This window comes from Hyperolius riggenbachi, chromosome 2, assembly GCF_040937935.1.
Source record: "Hyperolius riggenbachi isolate aHypRig1 chromosome 2, aHypRig1.pri, whole genome shotgun sequence".
Taxonomy (NCBI): Eukaryota; Metazoa; Chordata; class Amphibia; order Anura; family Hyperoliidae; genus Hyperolius; species Hyperolius riggenbachi.
The window spans coordinates 227884036-227902558 of NC_090647.1; the positions used below are offsets into that span (position 1 = coordinate 227884036).

The window sequence follows — 18523 nt, forward strand, 5'->3', positions numbered from 1 at the left end:
TGTGATACAGTGCTGTCAGTGCAGATAGGGCTGGAATTGTGTGGTACAGTGCTGACAATACAGATGAGGGTGTGATTGCGTCGTACAGTGCTGTCAGTACAGTTGAGGCTGTGATTGTGTGGTACAGTCAGTACAGATTGGACTGTAATTGTGTGGTGCAGTGCTGTGCAGTGTAATTGTGTGGTGCAGTGCTGTCGGTAGAGATAATGCTGTGATTTTTAGATTACAGTGCTGACAGTGCAGATTGGGTAGTGATTGTATGGTACAGTGCTGTCTGTACAAATGAGGCTGCAATTATACAGTGCTGACAATACAGATGGGGTTGTGTTTGTGTGGCGCAGTGCTGACAATACTGATGGGGCTGTGATTGTATAGTGCTGTCAATACAGATGGGGCTGTGATTGTGTAGTACAGTGCTGTCAATACCAATGGAGCTGTGATTGCATGGTATAGTGCTAACAAAACGGATGGGGCTGTGATTGTGTGGTACAGTGCTGAAAATATAGACATAACTGTGATTGTGTGGTACAGTGCTGTCAGTACAGATATGGCTGTGATTGTGTGGTACAGTGCTGCCAGTACAGATATGGCTGTGATTGTGTGGTACAGTGCTGTCAGTACAGATATAGCTGTGATTGTACAGTACTGACAATATGGATGGGGCTGTGATTGTGTGCACTGTACAATCAAAGCTCCGTGTGTACCACACAATCACAGCCCCATCCATATTGTCAGCACTGTACAATCACAGCCATATCTGTATTGACAACACTGTACCACACAATCACAGCCATATCTGTACTGACAGCACTGTACCACACGATCACAGTTCTGTATATCTTTTCAGCACTGTACCACACAATCACAGCCCCATCTGTTTTGTTAGCACTATACCATGCCAATCACAGCTCCATTGGTATTGACAGCATTGTACAATCACAGCCCCGTCAGTACAGATGGGGCTGTGATTGTGTGGTACAGTGCTGACAATATAGACAGAACAGTGATTGTGTGGTACAGGGCTGTCAGTGCAGACAGAACTGTGATTGTGTGGTACAGTGCTGTCAATACAGATATGGCTGTGATTGTACAGTGCAGTCAGTATAGATGGGGCTGTGGTACCGTGTTGTCAGTGCAGATCGGGCTGTGATTGTGTGGTACGGATGGGGCTGTGAGTGTGTGGTACAGTGCCGATAGTACAGATGGGGCTGTGATTGTGTGGTACAGTGCTGTCAGTACAGATATGGCTGTGATTGTACAGTGCTGTCAATATGGATGAGGCTGTGAATGTGTAGTTCAGACGGGGTTGTGATTGTACAGTGCAGTCAGTACAGGTAGGGCTGTGATCCTGTGGTACAGTGCGGTCAGTACAGATGGGGCTGTGATCCTGTGCTATAGTGCAGTCAGTACAGGTAGGGCTGTGATCCTGTGGTACAGTGCAGTCAGTACAGATGGGGCTGTGATCCTGTGGTACAGTGCGGTCAGTACAGGTAGGGCTGTGATTCTGTGGTACAGTGCAGTCAGTACAGATGGGGCTGTGGTACAGTGCGGTCAGTACAGGTAGGACTGTGATCCTGTGGTACAGTGCGGTCAGTACAGATGGGGCTGTGATCCTGTGCTATAGTGCAGTCAGTACAGGTAGGGCTGTGATCCTGTGGTACAGTGCGGTCAGTACAGATGGGGCTGTGATCCTGTGCTATAGTGCAGTCAGTACAGGTAGGGCTGTGATCCTGTGGTACAGTGCAGTCAGTACAGATGAGGCTGTGATCCTGTGGTACAGTGCGGTCAGTACAGGTAGGGCTGTGATTCTGTGGTACAGTGCAGTCAGTACAGATGGGGCTGTGATCCTGTGGTACAGTGCAGTCAGTACAGGTAGGGCTGTGATTCTGTGGTACAGTGCAGTCAGTACAGATGGGGCTGTGTTTCTGTGGTACAGTGCAGTCAGTACAGGTAGGGCTGTGATCCTGTGGTACAGTGCGGTCAGTACAGGTAGGGCTGTGATCCTGTGGTACAGTGCGGTCAGTACAGGTAGGGCTGTGATTCTGTGGTACAGTGCAGCCAGTACAGATGGGGCTGTGATCCTGTGGTACAGTGCAGTCAGTACAGGTAGGGCTGTGATCCTGTGGTACAGTGCGGTCAGTACAGGTAGGGCTGTGATTCTGTGGTACAGTGCAGTCAGTACAGATGGGGCTGTGATCCTGTGGTACAGTGCAGTCAGTACAGGTAGGGCTGTGATTCTGTGGTACAGTGCAGTCAGTACAGGTAGGGTTGTGATTGTGTGGTACAGTGCAGTCAGTACAGATTGGGTTGTGATTGTGTAGTACAGTGCTGTCAGTACAGATGGGGCTGTGATTCTGTGGTACAGTGCAGTCAGTACAGGTAGGGCTGTGATTCTGTGGTACAGTGCAGTCAGTACAGGTAGGGCTGTGATCCTGTGGTACAGTGCGGTCAGTACAGGTAGGGCTGTGATTCTGTGGTACAGTGCAGTCAGTACAGATGGGGCTGTGATCCTGTGGTACAGTGCAGTCAGTACAGGTAGGGCTGTGATCCTGTGGTACAGTGCGGTCAGTACAGGTAGGGCTGTGATCCTGTGGTACAGTGCGGTCAGTACAGGTAGGGCTGTGATTCTGTGGTACAGTGCAGCCAGTACAGATGGGGCTGTGATCCTGTGGTACAGTGCAGTCAGTACAGGTAGGGCTGTGATCCTGTGGTACAGTGCGGTCAGTACAGGTAGGGCTGTGATTCTGTGGTACAGTGCAGTCAGTACAGACGGGGCTGTGATCCTGTGGTACAGTGCAGTCAGTACAGGTAGGGCTGTGATTCTGTGGTACAGTGCAGTCAGTACAGGTAGGGCTGTGATTCTGTGGTACAGTGCAGTCAGTACAGATGGGGCTGTGATCCTGTGGTACAGTGCAGTCAGTACAGGTAGGGCTGTGATCCTGTGGTACAGTGCGGTCAGTACAGGTAGGGCTGTGATTCTGTGGTACAGTGCAGTCAGTACAGATGGGGCTGTGATCCTGTGGTACAGTGCAGTCAGTACAGGTAGGGCTGTGATTCTGTGGTACAGTGCAGTCAATACAGGTAGGGTTGTGATTGTGTGGTACAGTGCAGTCAGTACAGATTGGGTTGTGATTGTGTAGTACAGTGCTGTCAGTACAGATGGGGCTGTGATTCTGTGGTACAGTGCAGTCAGTACAGGTAGGGCTGTGATTCTGTGGTACAGTGCAGTCAGTACAGATGGGGCTGTGTTTCTGTGGTACAGTGCGGTCAGTACAGGTAGGGCTGTGATTCTGTGGTACAGTGCAGTCAGTACAGATGGGGTTGTGATCCTGTGGTACAGTGCAGTCAGTACAGGTAGGGCTGTGATTGTGTGGTACAGTGCAGTCAGTACAGATTGGGTTGTGATTGTGTAGTACAGTGCTGTCAGTACAGATGGGGTTATGATTGTGTGGTACAGTGCTGTCAGTACAAGTAGGGCTGTGATCCTGTGGTACAGTGCAGTCAGTACAGGTAGGGCTGTGATTCTGTGGTACAGTGCAGTCAGTACAGATGGGGCTGTGTTTCTGTGGTACAGTGCAGTCAGTACAGGTAGGGCTGTGATCCTGTGGTACAGTGCAGTCAGTACAGGTAGGGCTGTGATTCTGTGGTACAGTGCAGTCAGTACAGGTAGGGCTGTGATTCTGCGGTACAGTGCAGTCAGTACAGGTAGGGCTGTGATTCTGTGGTATAGATGGGGCTGTGATCCTGTGGTACAGTGCAGTCAGTACAGGTAGGGCTGTGATTGTGTGGTACAGTGCAGTCAGTACAGATGGGGCTGTGATCCTGTGGTACAGTGCAGTCAGTACAGATGGGGCTGTGGTACAGTGCAGTCAGTACAGATGGGGCTGTGATCCTGTGGTACAGTGCAGTCAGTACAGTTGGGGCTGTGATTGTGTTGTACAGTGCAGTCAGTACAGATGGTCCTGTGATCCTGTGCTATAGTGCAGTCAGTACAGATGGGGCTGTGATCCTGTGGTACAGTGCAGTCAGTACAGATGGGGCTGTGATCCTGTGCTATAGTGCAGTCAGTTCAGATGGGGCTGTGGTACAGTGCAGTCAGTACAGATTGGGTTGTGATTGTGTGGTACAGTGCTGTCAGTACAGATGGGGTTGTGATTGTGTGGTACAGTGCTGTCAGTACAGATGGGGCTGTGATCCTGTGGTACAGTGCAGTCAGTACAGATGGGGCTGTGATCCTGTGGTACAGTGCAGCCAGTGCAGATGGGGTTGTGATTGTGTAGTACAGTGCTGTCAGTACAGATGGGGTTGTGATTGTGTGGTACAGTGCTGTCAGTACAGATGGGGCTGTGATCCTGTGGTACAGTGCAGTCAGTACAAATGGGGCTGTGATTCTGTGGTACAGTGTTGTCAGTGCAGATGGTGATTGTGTGGTACAGTGTTGTCAGTGCAGATGGTGATTGTGTGGTACAGTGCCGATAGTACAGATGGGGCTGTGATTTTAGGTTACAGTGCTGACAGTACAGATGGGGTGGTAATTTTGTGGTACTGTGCTGTCAATACAGATGGGTCTGTGCTTATGTGATACAGTGCTGTCAGTATAGATGGGATAGGAATTGTGTGGTACAGTGATGTCAGTTCAGATAGGGCTGTGATTGTACAGTGTTGTCAGTACAGATTGGGTAGGGATTATACCAGGGCTTTGGAGTCGGTACAAAAATCTTCCGACTCCTTGGTTTATGAAACCACGACTCCAACTCCGGGTACCCAAAATTACTCCGACTCCTCGACTCCGCCTCCTTAGTCTAATATTTAACAGGGCTGTGGATTTTGTACAAAAATCATCCGACTCCTCAGTTTATGAAATCAATGACTCCGACTCCAACTCCGGCATGCCCAAAATTGCCCCGACTCGGACTCCAACTCCGACTCCACAGCCCTGTATTGTACGGTACAGATGGGGCTGTGATCATGTGATATAGTGCAGTGCTGTCACTAGAGGTTGGGGGAGTGATTATATGTTAGTGATTGTATGGTACAGTGCTGTCAGTACAGATGGGACAGAAATTGTAGGGTACAATGCAATGCTTTAGGTAGAGGTAAGGGAGTGATTGTGTTACAGTGCTGTCAGTACAGATGGGTAGTCGCTACAATGTAGAGCAGTGCAATGCTGTTAGTATAGATGGGGGAGTGATCGTAGATTATGGTGCTGTCAATACATATGGGCAGTGATTGTAGAGTACAGTGCTCTTAGTACAGATGGGACAGTTAATATATGGTACAGTGTTGGCAATACAGATGGTGTAGTGATTGTGTGGTACAGTGCTGTCAGTAGAGAACAGACAGAACAGGGTATAGACAGAACAGTGATTGAGTGGTGAGCAGTGATTGAATAGTACAGTGCTGACAGTACTGACAGCACTGTACCCTACAATCGCTACCCCAGCTGTACTTTACAGTACTGTCAGCACAGATAGGATGTCTTTGGGCAGTGATTATGGGATACAGTGCTGTTTATACATGTAGGTGGTGATTTTTAGGTACAGTGCTGTCAGCAAAAATGGGACAATGACTAGGGTACAGTGATGTAATTACAAATTGGGCAGTAATTAAGTGGTACAGTAGTGCTGTCAGTACAGAGATTGCAGTGATTACAAGGTGCATAAACATTTTAGGTTACAGTGCAGGCAGGTAATGATTGGAGGGTATAGTTATGGTGGGGGGTTATTAAAGAGATGGGTAATGATTAGACAGTACAGTACAGGTGGGACGTGTTTAGAGAGTGCAGTGGAGGTGGGTACAGCACTTGGATTATAGGAAAAGTGTAGGCAGCTAGTGATTATAGGGTACAGTGTAGGTGGGTAGTAAGATGTTAAGAATCCTGCCTTGCATGCAGATATAATACAAATTGTATGAAGTTTGGAATTTGGTTTGTCAGAATCATCAAGAAGTGCATTCAACTGGCCCATTTCTAAGCTGCACGCCCAATTATTAGCATCTTGTGGACTATCTCTAGTAGTGAATAAAGGGTAGATAACAAGTGGGCAGTGACTATACAGGTGCATACACACGTCTGATTTTATGCCCGATTGTCATTCAAACCAGACATTTGAATGACTTGTCATTCAAACAAAAAGTCATTCAGACTCCTTGTACACACAGACGACAAAGTTTGAAATGCTAATAACAGCTAATTTTCATGTTGTGTGAATGGTCAATGGACTTGATAGAACAATGGACTACATCAAATGACTGATCAAATGACTTGTTATTTGAAAGTCTATTAGTGTCAAACGTTCGTACACACGCCAAATTGTCGTTCAAACGACTGGTTTGAATGACAAGTCGTTCAGAAATATCAGACGTGTGTACGTATCTTATGTGTAGTGCAGATAAGTAGTGATTAGAGGGTACAGTGCAGATGGACACTGATAATCGGCATAGTGCTTCCCGGTAGTTACTAGAGAACACAATGCAGGTGCAAAGTGATCTAGATGTAGTGGAGTAACAGTGATTAGAGAGGTACAGTTCAGGGGGCTAATGATTATAAAATACAATACAGATGGACAGTGATTACAGGTGTAATGTAGGTGGGTAATTATGAGAGGTTATAGTGCAGATGGAAAGTGAGTACAGGTTACAGTGATCATAGGTAGGTGCAGGTAGACAGTCAGTATATTGCAGTGTATGTGGGTTGTGATTAGGAGGTACAGTGCAGGTGGAAAATGACTGTAGTGCAGGTAGACAGTGATCATAGCTATGGTGCAGGTGGACCGTGATTTATAGTTCAGTGCAGGTGGATCATGATCAGAGGGTGCAGTTTAGACGGATAGTGATCAGAGGGTATAGTGCAGTGGGCCAGTGATCAGAGGGTACAGTGCAGGCGGACGGTGATCAGAGGGGTACAGTGCAGGCGGACGGTGATCAGAGGGGTACAGTGCAGGCGGACGGTGATCAGAGGGGTACAGTGCAGGCGGACGGTGATCAGAGGGGTACAGTGCAGGCGGACGGTGATCAGAGGGGTACAGTGCAGGCGGACGGTGATCAGAGGGGTACAGTGCAGGCGGACGGTGATCAGAGGGGTACAGTGCAGGCGGACGGAGATCAGAGGGGTACAGTGCAGGCGGACGGAGATCAGAGGGGTACAGTGCAGGCGGACGGAGATCAGAGGGGTACAGTGCAGGCGGACGGAGATCAGAGGGGTACAGTGCAGGCGGACGGTGATCAGAGGGGTACAGTGCAGGCGGACGGTGATCAGAGGGGTACAGTGCAGGCGGACGGTGATCAGAGGGGTACAGTGCAGGCGGACGGTGATCAGAGGGGTACAGTGCAGGCGGACGGTGATCAGTGCCTAGTGTTGCTTTAGCTGCCTGTCTTCTGTCATCCGGTTTGTCAGAGTCAGGCTGCAGGGAGGGAGAGTACTGTGTTGCACTGTGGGGGATGATGGGGGGGGGATTGTGCCAGGGCTATCCTCACACACATTGTCATTCTCTATGCCAGGCCTTCCGACTGCTGTTGCTGAGATGCGGCAGGTGTGACGGGAACACGGGCAGCCAGGATGTGGCTGAAGCCTGAGGAAGTGCTGCTGAAGAACGCGCTGCGGCTCTGGGTCACACACAAGTCCAACCAGTACTTCATCCTGCAGCGCCGCCGCGGACATGGGGACAGTGCGGCTAGGTTCACTGGTGAGTCCGTTCAGCAGCCTCTGTGGTTTGCTTCATTCGGCCCTAGTTTCTTCCCCTGATTTGCAAGCTATGCATGCACATTCTCCGGCTGTCACCGAAGCACTTTGTATTCCTCCTTACATAGCAGCGTGACTTGTGTCATGTCTATATAGAGACGCACTGAACTGAAACACACTTGCTTATAAACTACCACAACAAATGTACTCCCTGATTTTATATCTCTATTACTACGCAGCCCTGCTGCCATGTGTCACTGTCCATCTGAAATTACATTCATCCTATAAAAGTCCTCTTATTTCATTGCTCATCTACATTATTACTGACTGATTAACTTGTTCCCCAAAATACAATGCAATTGGTAAACAAAGATCTAGAATCACTCTATAAAATTAAAACTTATAAATATTGCAACACAAATGTAAGATGAGATCATCTTGTAGTGTCTGTTTTTATCTTGAGGCTAGCTGGAAGACCCAGCATTGCCCTGGGATGTAGTTTGTTGTTCTTGGATCTTTTACAATGTAAGAATAGCAGCAATTTAAATATTCCCCTTGAAAATTAATGGGTGAATTTTAATTGGCTGTTGTAGGCTCCATCCACTTATTTGAATATTAATCAGAGTCACCCAGTGACCAACTGTGCCGAGTTTGAGAACCCTGCTATTAACCGTTTAAGAATGGTTGAAGTGTGAATGGTAAACTATTTTTTTGTTGGCTCCGCCCACTTTTTCTAACCTATCTCATTGGATTTTTGTGGCTCTGCCCCTTTTTTGAAATTGAACCCCAGTCACCATATGACCGACTGTAGCAGGTTTGAGAGCTCTGCCATTAACAGTGTAAGAATGGCAGCAATTTAAATATTCCCCTTGAAAATCAGTGAATTTTGATTAGCTGTTGTAGGCTCCACTTTTCTGAATTTCAATCCCAGTCACCCAGTAATGAACTGTTCCAAGTTTGAGAACCCTGCCAATAACAGTCTAATGCTGGGAATACACGGTTCGTTCTTGAGGCAGATAGATGGTTAGATAATTTCCGACATGTCCGATCTCCCATTTGATCATTTTGCCGCTCATTTCCTGATAGAAGTGAATGGAAAAAGAAAAACGAGCAGAAGAGAATCCACTGCAGAATCGAGCGGCAAAATGATCGAGCGGAGAATCGAGTGGCAGAAACGAACCGTGTATGCCCAGCATTAGAATAGCTGCAGTTTACATTTTTCCCATTGAAAAAAAATTCCTGAAATTTGTTTGGCTGTTTTATGCTCTGCTCACTTTCCCTGAATCTTAAAGAGGAACTTCAGCCTAAACAAACATACTGTCATTAAGTTACATTAGTTATGTTTATTAAAATAGGTAATATAATCTCTTACCCACCCTGTTTTAAAAAGAATAGGCAAATGTTTGTGATTTCATGAGGGCAGCCATCTTTTTTTATGGGGGCAGCCATTTTTTTGGTTGAAAGGAGGTGACAGGGAGCATGAGACACAGTTCCAACTGTCATGTGTCCTGGTCACTCCTCCCAGCTGCACGCACTAGGCTTCAAATCTCACATTCAAAATGTGAAAAAAAAAATTGCGCCAAAACAGCAGAAGGAGAACTACTACATCAGAAATCCCATCATGCTTTGCACAGCATCAGGGGAAAAATGCCCGGGCAGTTTTCTTTTGTGCAGCTAAAAATGACGCTTGGGTAAGGAATGCTGTGAAACACAAAGCCTGTTCAGTGCTGCTGAGTAGATTTTTAGTCTGGAGGTTCACTTTAACCTTGATCACCAAGTGACCAACTGTGCCAGGTTTGAGTACATGAGTGTGTGAAATCTGATTGGCTGTATGTGATTCTGCCCTGGTATGCAGGGGGGACCTGACTCCCCCAGAGAACATATCTCACCAGGTAGTAAGGGATCTGTATACCAAGTTTCCTTGAAATCGGTCAAGGCGTCTTCGAAGGATGGCCACACACACGCACATGCACACGCACATACATATATGTTCGATTTATATACTGTATACATAGATTCTAGTCATTAGAATTTCTACAGTCATGAGGATAGCAGTTTCACTATTTTTTTGCATTAATGATGCTGTGTAAATGCTTTGAGCAGCCACTTTCAGTCAGGTATGCATGCACTGCTTTGTTATATACAGTATAGAAGAAAGGAATTAATTGCCCTTCATGCCATATTTCTTTGGTGCATATTCCATAGCAGTTGCAACAATATCCCTAGAACACCAAAGCCAAGCTGGTGTGCCATGCTGTACATTTCCAGTAAGTTTGTATGAATGTGTCCTTGACATTGTGTAGTACGGTTGCCTTTAGCTGCATTTACTGCAATGTGACGACAACAATATACTGTATAATTGATAATAATTGTCCAATTATTTGGAAAAAGCACAACCTACTGTATATACATTTACACAGTCCAGAATCTTAATGGATCTAAAGACATGGTGTATCTGTATTACTTGTGGATTTAGTATTGGGAACTGGCTGGCTGCATATTTAGAATGTGAACTCCTGCAAAATAATATGACTTGGCTTTATTTGGAATCAATAGGGGTGCATTTAGCAAGGCTTGTGAACAGAAAACTGGAGTAAAAGTGAATAATTGGTCCAGAGCAACTAATCAGTTTTAGCAGGTGAATGAAAAACAGATTTTGATTGGTTGCAAAGGACAGTTCTAATTTTGTTAGTTTTCTTTGTACCTCTCTTTATTAAAGTGGGCCCAAATTAAAAATACAAGATTTCAGAAATAAAATCTATTTTCTAAATTATAATAGCAGTCTTTTTTTCAGCTGTATGATGACAAATATAAAATAGTTTACATTTATTGGAGGAACCCCTCCCCTCCTTTCATATTGCCGGGACAGAATCCGGCAAACTGGTGGAGTAGGTGGTGTCTGGCAAAGGAGGAAATTGCTTATGGCTGCCACCTGTATAACCCTAATTATGAAAAGAGAAGGGTGAAAAGCATGCACTGATGCTCATAGGCTTGAAGGAGTGTTTATTTATCTTTATATGTGTCAGAGTGGCGCAACTAAATATTTTGAATTAAAAAAATGTTTGGTTTGGGTCCACTTTAACTAGCTCCTTTTGTGTGGTTAATTTAGAGCTCCGGTTATGTCAGAAATAGTGTAGCCTCTTTATTATTATTATTATTTCTTAGTTGACTGTAAAAAAATCATTTATCCCATTTTTTTTTTATTCATATCGTTATGTAATAAATATGGTCATGCCATTCTTCATTGTGTTTTATCTTTGATTACATAGTTACAGACTGTGTTACTTTTAGGGTCTTTGCACACTGTGCGTTGCGTTCCATCCATGCACAATATCATCGCATTCCAACCCGATGCAATGATATTGCTGTGGGGATAGCACACTGAATGCTGTGCGTTTACAGGGCATTGTGCGTTTACAGTGATCAATGGTATTGTATGTGTCGTAACGCATCGCAGCACTAACAACTTTTTCGGCAGCGTTGCATTGTGATTCTGTGACGAGACTGAGCCCTGACAATGTCCGAAACCAGTCGGGACCTGGATAAGTGGGCATTATTGCAGCTGGCACAATATTGCACCTAGCACTTTATGTGCACGGTATTTTATTTGAAGGGTCCCTGTTGCACAGGACCCACCATGTGAGTATTTTTGTATTTTAATTCTTCATGTATATATTCAAATTCTTCCTGCATTTTAAAGAGCACTGACAGCATTTTCTGCTTTGTGGTAGCGGTCACCCGGTTGACTGGTTGAGCACTGGTTGACTACAGAAGAAGGCTGGTTTGGAAATACCACTACCAATTTGAAGGAGTCTATTGTTGTCTTTGATTTCTTTTGTACCTATCTGTGGAGTAGGAGCCTCTGGCAGTCCACAGTCTGTTAAGCATATAGGAGCGCCTGTACTAACTATCCATTGTCATTATAAACAATGAGGTTTATGACGATTCTTGCATTTGAACAGTCGAGAGAAACCCTTTGTTTACAAGCACCTCCAGCAAAAATGTTTCCTCTCCTCTATACACCCTGCTGCTCACCTTTTCTGTTTAGGGCTTGTGGTTTGGGTCCTCCCACTGCAGGGACAAACGTGTCATCACTAAGGATTTTCCCTATACATCTTGTGTAACCAGTAATTAATCTGGTAATACACTATTGTTAGTATAGTCCTAATTTAGCATTAAGTGTTCAGTCAGAATAACAGCGCTGAAAGAAGCGAGCAGTAACTAGCACATTAAAAGAGCTGCAGAAAAGGCTTTGTGCATCACCTTATTTAGCTCCCATGTTTCTATTGATCAAAGACTGCTTCTGTGAAGAAAAGTATGGTCATCCTTTAAAGTGAACCTGAAGTGAGGAAACTCACTTTAGTTTTGATACTTGCCTATTTAGAGGAAAGGCTCAGGATATCATAGAGCCTTTCCGGTCCTCGGTCCATGCTGCCGTTCCTGCGCTGTCCCATATTGAAGTTATTCGACCTGCTAGGTGGAATAGCTCTTCAGCACTCCTCTGGCAAAGTACTCCCAAAGACAAGCACATCCGGACACGCACATAGGCAAGACGGATGCACTTATGTTTGGAAGTACTCTGGGATGCGAGTACTTCCAAAGACACAGCTGATCACATAGCTTCAGGAACAAGGGAATGGACCGAGTGCCGGGAATGCTTTATGGCAGTGATGGCGAACCTTTTAGAGATCAGTTGCCTGAGCTGCACCCTGAAATTCTCTTATTTGTCGCAAAGTGCCAACGCTGCAATTTTAGGCCTTTTCATATGGGAGACTGAACTGTGCATTTGGCAGACAGTTCGGCCTCCTAGCTGCCGGCCATGAGGGCATTGCAGCTGAAAATACATGTAGCCAAATGGCAGCCTTTGTAACCCCATGCGTGCAATCATTTGGAAGTGTATCACAGCTGCAGTTTAATCCTTAGCTTACCTGTATTTCTGGTCTGTGATGCCTATTTTGTCAGTATTTTGGCATCTTATTTATTGAAACCTAGCTAATATTTTGTATTGCCAAATCCCCTTGCCAATGACTAACCTTTACCATCTGCCAATAAACGTTACCCCTTTCTGTCATCTAACCTTATCCCTCCATGTTGACCTTTTTCTGATACTTGACCTTCTTACCATGACAATTTAAAGCTATTCTGTCCACTCCTAATTTGCACCGAATTAACTAGCCTACCTACTTGCCTTTGATCAAGCGTTTCAGCCCCCAATACCTAGAACTTTTTCCTTTAACTGCTCTTTCCTGTACGCTTGCTCATGACCCATGCCAAAGCCTTCAACCAGTCTCATCTGTATTGTGAACCAAATCCACTGGCTTGCTGTTCATGAGCTAGGAAAATGCACATTTGACAGAGCATGCATGTTAAGTGCTGTGCAAGAGCTTCCATGGTAACTTCAAATGTCAGTAAAAATAAGAGAAAAGACGGGCAGTCATCAAATGACATGTGGCAATTGACATGCAAGCATCCATGTGAACCGGCCCTCACGCCCTAGGTCTCCTGCCCAAATTTTTAATTGTTTGTGGAAGTAAATATGAGACTGTGCCATTACTCCCACAATTTTCATACATGATGCTGTGGATTATTGTCCAGCGCTGCGTAATATGTTGGCGCTTTATAAATACAATAAATAAATATAGAGAAGTTAGCTTTGAAAAGTCAGTCGCATTACGAGAGATGTGTGCACAGATCTGCGAGCTGAATGGAAGTTTCTCTCCACAGAGCATATCACACCCTCCTTTAGTACCCGCCTATGAAGCGCAGGGAGGAAATAAGCAAAATCAGCTCTGTGATCATAGGAAAAGACTACCTGGTCAATGCAAGCACATCCAGTGCATCTCAGTGGCTTTGTTTAAATTCTATACATTTTGACAGTAGTGGGTTTTTAAAAATGCACAGGGACTGAGATTTTGTGCAGTTTCTGGACCGCATTTATAATAGATAATGGGTTGTGATAACTAACAAAAAATGTGTACAAACAGACTTACAAAAATAGATGCTTCTTTTGTGAGTTCTCTTCCATTTTAGTATCAGTCTTTGTGCATTTTAAGCTTGATGAACTGATGCAATATCACAAGTCCCAGTCTGATCAGGAGTCGTCTCATGTGGACATGTCATGGGTCAGTACAAAACAACAACAGTTTGTGAGTATGATCTTCATGTCTTTGGGGCACAACAATTCTGATAGTAGGGAAACCGTAAATTATGTCTGGAACTACTTAAAGAGGAACTCCAGTGAAAATAATGTAGTAAAAAAAGTGCTTCATTTTTTACCATAATTATGTATAAATGATTTAGTCAGTGTTTGCTCATTGTAAAATCTTTCCTCTCCCTGATTTAAATTCTGACATTTATTACATGGTGACATTTTTACTGTGGGCAGGTTATGTAAGCTGCTGCTAGCTGTTTTGGCTGTTAGAGACAGCTGTAAACAGCTAATTCCTGTCTGTGAACCTTGTTACATTGTAACAAACTGCCAAAAGTACCGCGGTACTCAGAGCTTCTTGTGGGAGGGGTTTCAGCACAAAATTAGTCATACAGCGCCCCCTGATGGTCTGTTTGTGAAAAGCATTATATTTCTCATGTAAAAGTGGGTATCAGCTACTGATTGGGATAAAGTTCAATTCTAGGTTGGAGTTTCTCTTTAATAGATTTCTAACTGCTTTGTACTTATAGTATAGCTAAAAATCGTTACATTTTGTCTGTCACTAGATATTACACTTTGTATGTTTTTGCTTGAAGTGACATTGGCAGGTTTACTTTTGAGTTATCTTCCTTTTCCATCCTGGGGAATTTTTTTCAAACAAGCACACTCTTGAGATATGTAAACAGAAGGGCTGGAGAGGAATGTTGCATGTAATGGAATTCTTTCACTTGAGATAAGCACAAGTACATTTCAACTTCCTTCACATCGCTTTTAGGACTTTGTAGATTTGTTTCAGCTGTACTTAAAAAATGAATTCTACCCATGATATCAAATATTTACCACTTTGCCACAGTATTCCTTTAGATATTCCATCTCCACAGAGATCCAATCTAAATAATGTTAAGGATTTCCCCAAAAATCCTAGGATAACCTGTCTTAATGATTATCGACCAGTTGCTCTAACCCCTGTCATCGCCAAGTGCTTTGAACGACTGGTAGCCACACACATCAAGGCCTCCATCCCAGCAAATCTAGATCAACACCAGTTTGCTTACTGAACAAATAGATCGACTGAGGATGCCATCTGTGTAGCTCTCCATGCTGCCCTCTCACACCTGGAAAAGCCCAACTCCTATGTTAGGATGCTCTTTGTTGACTACAGCTCAGCATTTAACACCATTGTACCTAGCCAGCTGACCAACAAACTCCATGCACTAGGTCTTGCTTCCTCCATAAGTACTTGGTTATTGGACTTCCTTACTAATCACCCTCAAACTGTCAGACTAGGAAAACAGACATCCTCCACCCTTACCCTGAGCACTGGCATGCCACATGGCTGTGTATTAAGCCCTCTCCTCTATGCACTTTTCACCCATGACTGCCAGCCTATCCATACCTCAAACGTAATTGTTAAGTTTGCAGATGATACGACTGTTATTGGGCTTATATCAGGCAATGAGGAAGCTGCATACAGAGAAGAAGTTAGGAACCTGACTGCATGGTGCGACATTAACAACCTGTTATTAAATACAAAGAAGACCAAAGAAATTATTCTGGACTTTAGGACCACCAAAAAGACTACTCACCTACCGCTAATGATCAATGCAGAGGCTGTGGAGAGAGTTTCCAGCTTCAAATTTTTGGGAGTCACCATCGCAGAGAACCTATCCTGGGCTGACAATGCTTTAGCTCTAACTGGCAAAGCACAACAACGCCTCTACTTTCTGAGAAAACTAAGGAGCGCTAACCTCCCACAGAAGCTGCTGGTTAATTTCTACAGATACACTATAGAAAGTGTTCTGACGAATTTCATGACGGCCTGGTACAACAGCTGCACGAAGGCTACTAGAGAAGCCCTGCAGCGAGTTGCTAAAACAGCAGAAGCCATTATTGGCACTGAACTACCATCACTGGAACGTTTGTATAATACTCGCAGCTTGAGAAGGGCCAAAAACATTATCAAGGACAACACTCACCCTGGAAATGCCTTGTTTGAGCTCCTTCCATCAGGTAAACGTTTTAGATCAACCCGCACACACACAAACAGACTGAAAGACAGCTTTTTCCCATCCGCCATAAACTTGATAAACTCTGAAGCCTCTCTGAAATAAATAAAACACTGTGTACAAATTGTTTAAACATCTGTAATACCTGGCATACTTGTATAATTTCTTCTCTTCCTTGTTACTATCACTATGTTCCCTATATGCACCGCAGGGGTTGTCATGAAAAGTAATTACGTTGTGTTACACAATGACAATAAAGTGAATTGAATTGAATTGAAGCCATGGAGCCTCACTCTGGTTTTGCTCTTATTCATGCGCCTGAACACTTTTTTGGTCCAGTCCAGGATTATTTTGAAGCAGTTGATTGAAAAATTGTTTCTAATTTAAAAATTGATCACTTATAGAGATCCCATATTGGTAGAATATTATGCTTTTAATAGGATTGCTATCCTCAACCTCTATCCATTCGTTTGGTGAATGGCTTTGAACAGTTAGCACTTTTGTTTACATGTCTACTGGTCATTCAGAGACTTTGGCCCATATGCATTTCATTTTTTTCACCTGAGTTATCTCCTAGGAGATAATTTTCATTTTTTCTTTAACCACTTGAGGACCACAGTCTTTTCGCCCCTTAAGGACCAGAGCCTTTTTTTCCATTCAGACCACTGCAGCTTTCACGGTTTATTGCTCGGTCATACAACCTACCACCTAAATGAATTTTACCTCCTTTTCTTGTCACTAATACAGATTTCTTTTAGTGCTATTTGATTGCTGCTGCGAGTTTTAGTTTTTATTATATTCATCAAAAAAGACATGAATTTTGTCAAAAAAATGACTTTTTTAACCAGTTCACCCCCAAGGGTTTTTACTCTAACGGACCAGAGCAATTTTCACTTGTCAGTGCTCCTCCCTTTTATTCCCTAATAACTTTATTACTACTTATCACAAGAAAATGATCTATACCTCGTTTTTTTCGCCACCAATTAGGCTTTCTGTGGGTAGTACATTTTGCTAAGAATTTTTTTATTCTAAATGCGTTTTTAATGAGAAAAAAACAATAAAAAACAAAAAAATCATTATTTCTCAGTTTTCAGCCATTATAGTTTTAAAATTAAACATTCTCCTGTGGATAAAACAAACACATTTTATTTGCCCAGTTGTCCTGATTATTAAACCATTTAAATTATGTCCCTATCACAATGTATGGCGACAGTAGGGCTGCACGGTTTTTCGGTTCAAAACCGAAACCGCGGTTCGAGGCAAGACGATCTGCTGATCGTCAGTGCCTTCGGTTTTTCGGTCCGCTGTCTAACTTGCTTCTGGCCCCGCTGTGCGCTGATTGGCCAGAAGCAGTGAATATGCATAAGTGTTAATGAGCGGGCGGGGGGGGGCGGATCCACTCGAGCGAGCGGCGGGCACATGAAGCATTACTAATCACTGGCTAGCGATGGAATTACGGCAGCGGTAGGCGGAGCTGTATGCTCTGTACAGCTCCGCCTACCGCTGCCATCGTTCCATCGCTAGCCAGTGATTAGTAATGCTGTATGTGCCCGGCCGCTCTCTCGAGTGGATCTGCCCCCCGCTCATTAACACTTATGCATATTCACTGCTTCTGGCCAATCCGCGCACAGCGGGGCCAGAAGCCGTGATCCTCAACACTAGCGGCTTAACTAACAACATTAAGCTCGACTGAGATTTTCAGCTTGTGCTGCAAGGAGGGCACGTCTGAGTCAAGTGCAGATAGTACCAGACTGGTACTAGCGCTTGACTCGGACGTGCCCTCCTTGCAGCACAAGCTGAAAATCTCAGTCGAGCTTAATGTTGTTAGTTAAGCCGCTAGTGTTGAGGATCACGGCTTCTGGCCCCGCTGTGCGCGGATTGGCCAGAAGCAGTGAATATGCATAAGTGTTAATGAGCGGGGGGCGGATCCACTCGAGAGAGCGGCCGGGCACATACAGCATTACTAATCACTGGCTAGCGATGGAACGATGGCAGCGGTAGGCGGAGCTGTACAGAGCATACAGCTCCGCCTACCGCTGCCGTCATTCCATCGCTAGCCAGTGATTAGTAATGCTGCATGTGCCCGCCGCTCGCTCGAGTGGATCCGCCCCCCCGCCCGCTAATTAACACTTATGCATATTCACTGCTTCTGGCCAATCAGCGCACAGCGGGGCCAGAAGCAAGTTACAGACAGCGGACCGGGCATTGCGGACCGTGAACAACCCCCCCCCTCAAGTGCAAAAAGCAGGATTTGAAAAAATCGGGGGAAAATCGAAATTGCGATTTCTGAGAGAAAAATCGCAATTTCGATTTTCCCCTAAAATCGTGCAGCCCTAGGCGACAGTATATTATTTTGAAATATAGGTGTTATTTTTCTGTTCTGTTTTTTTTTGTTGTTCTGCCCATAATTACAAGCCCCTATGTAATAAATTAAAATTAATTTCCCCATAAAATATAGATTAAAAAAGCTGAGTCTCTAAGACAACTATTTTATTTATTTATTTTAAGCTCTTTTTTTTTTTTTTTTTTTTTGGAAGTGTAATTTTATTAATCATGTGTATGCACTTGTAAATGTATGTATTTTGTATGTGTAATATACTTTTTGGCTACAAGATGGCTCACTCGTTACAGGAAGTGTTCATTTTTTTTTTTTTTCACACTTTATTTAATTGTTACATTTCCTGTTTTTGT

The 18523-nt window shown here is 44.3% G+C and overlaps 1 protein-coding gene across 5 annotated transcripts in view; it reads left to right on the forward strand.

Annotated features, from left to right (window-relative positions):
- The window catches only part of TBC1D8 (TBC1 domain family member 8), a 112591-nt gene that overhangs the window by 9268 nt on the left and 84800 nt on the right, over positions 1–18523 (forward strand). For all 5 annotated transcript variants that reach the window (XM_068268257.1, XM_068268256.1, XM_068268258.1 and 2 more), the window contains one exon: positions 7498–7682. In XM_068268257.1, the coding sequence (XP_068124358.1) occupies positions 7556–7682 (127 nt within the window). In that variant the 5' untranslated portion in view covers positions 7498–7555. The remainder of the gene's footprint in view (positions 1–7497; positions 7683–18523) is intronic.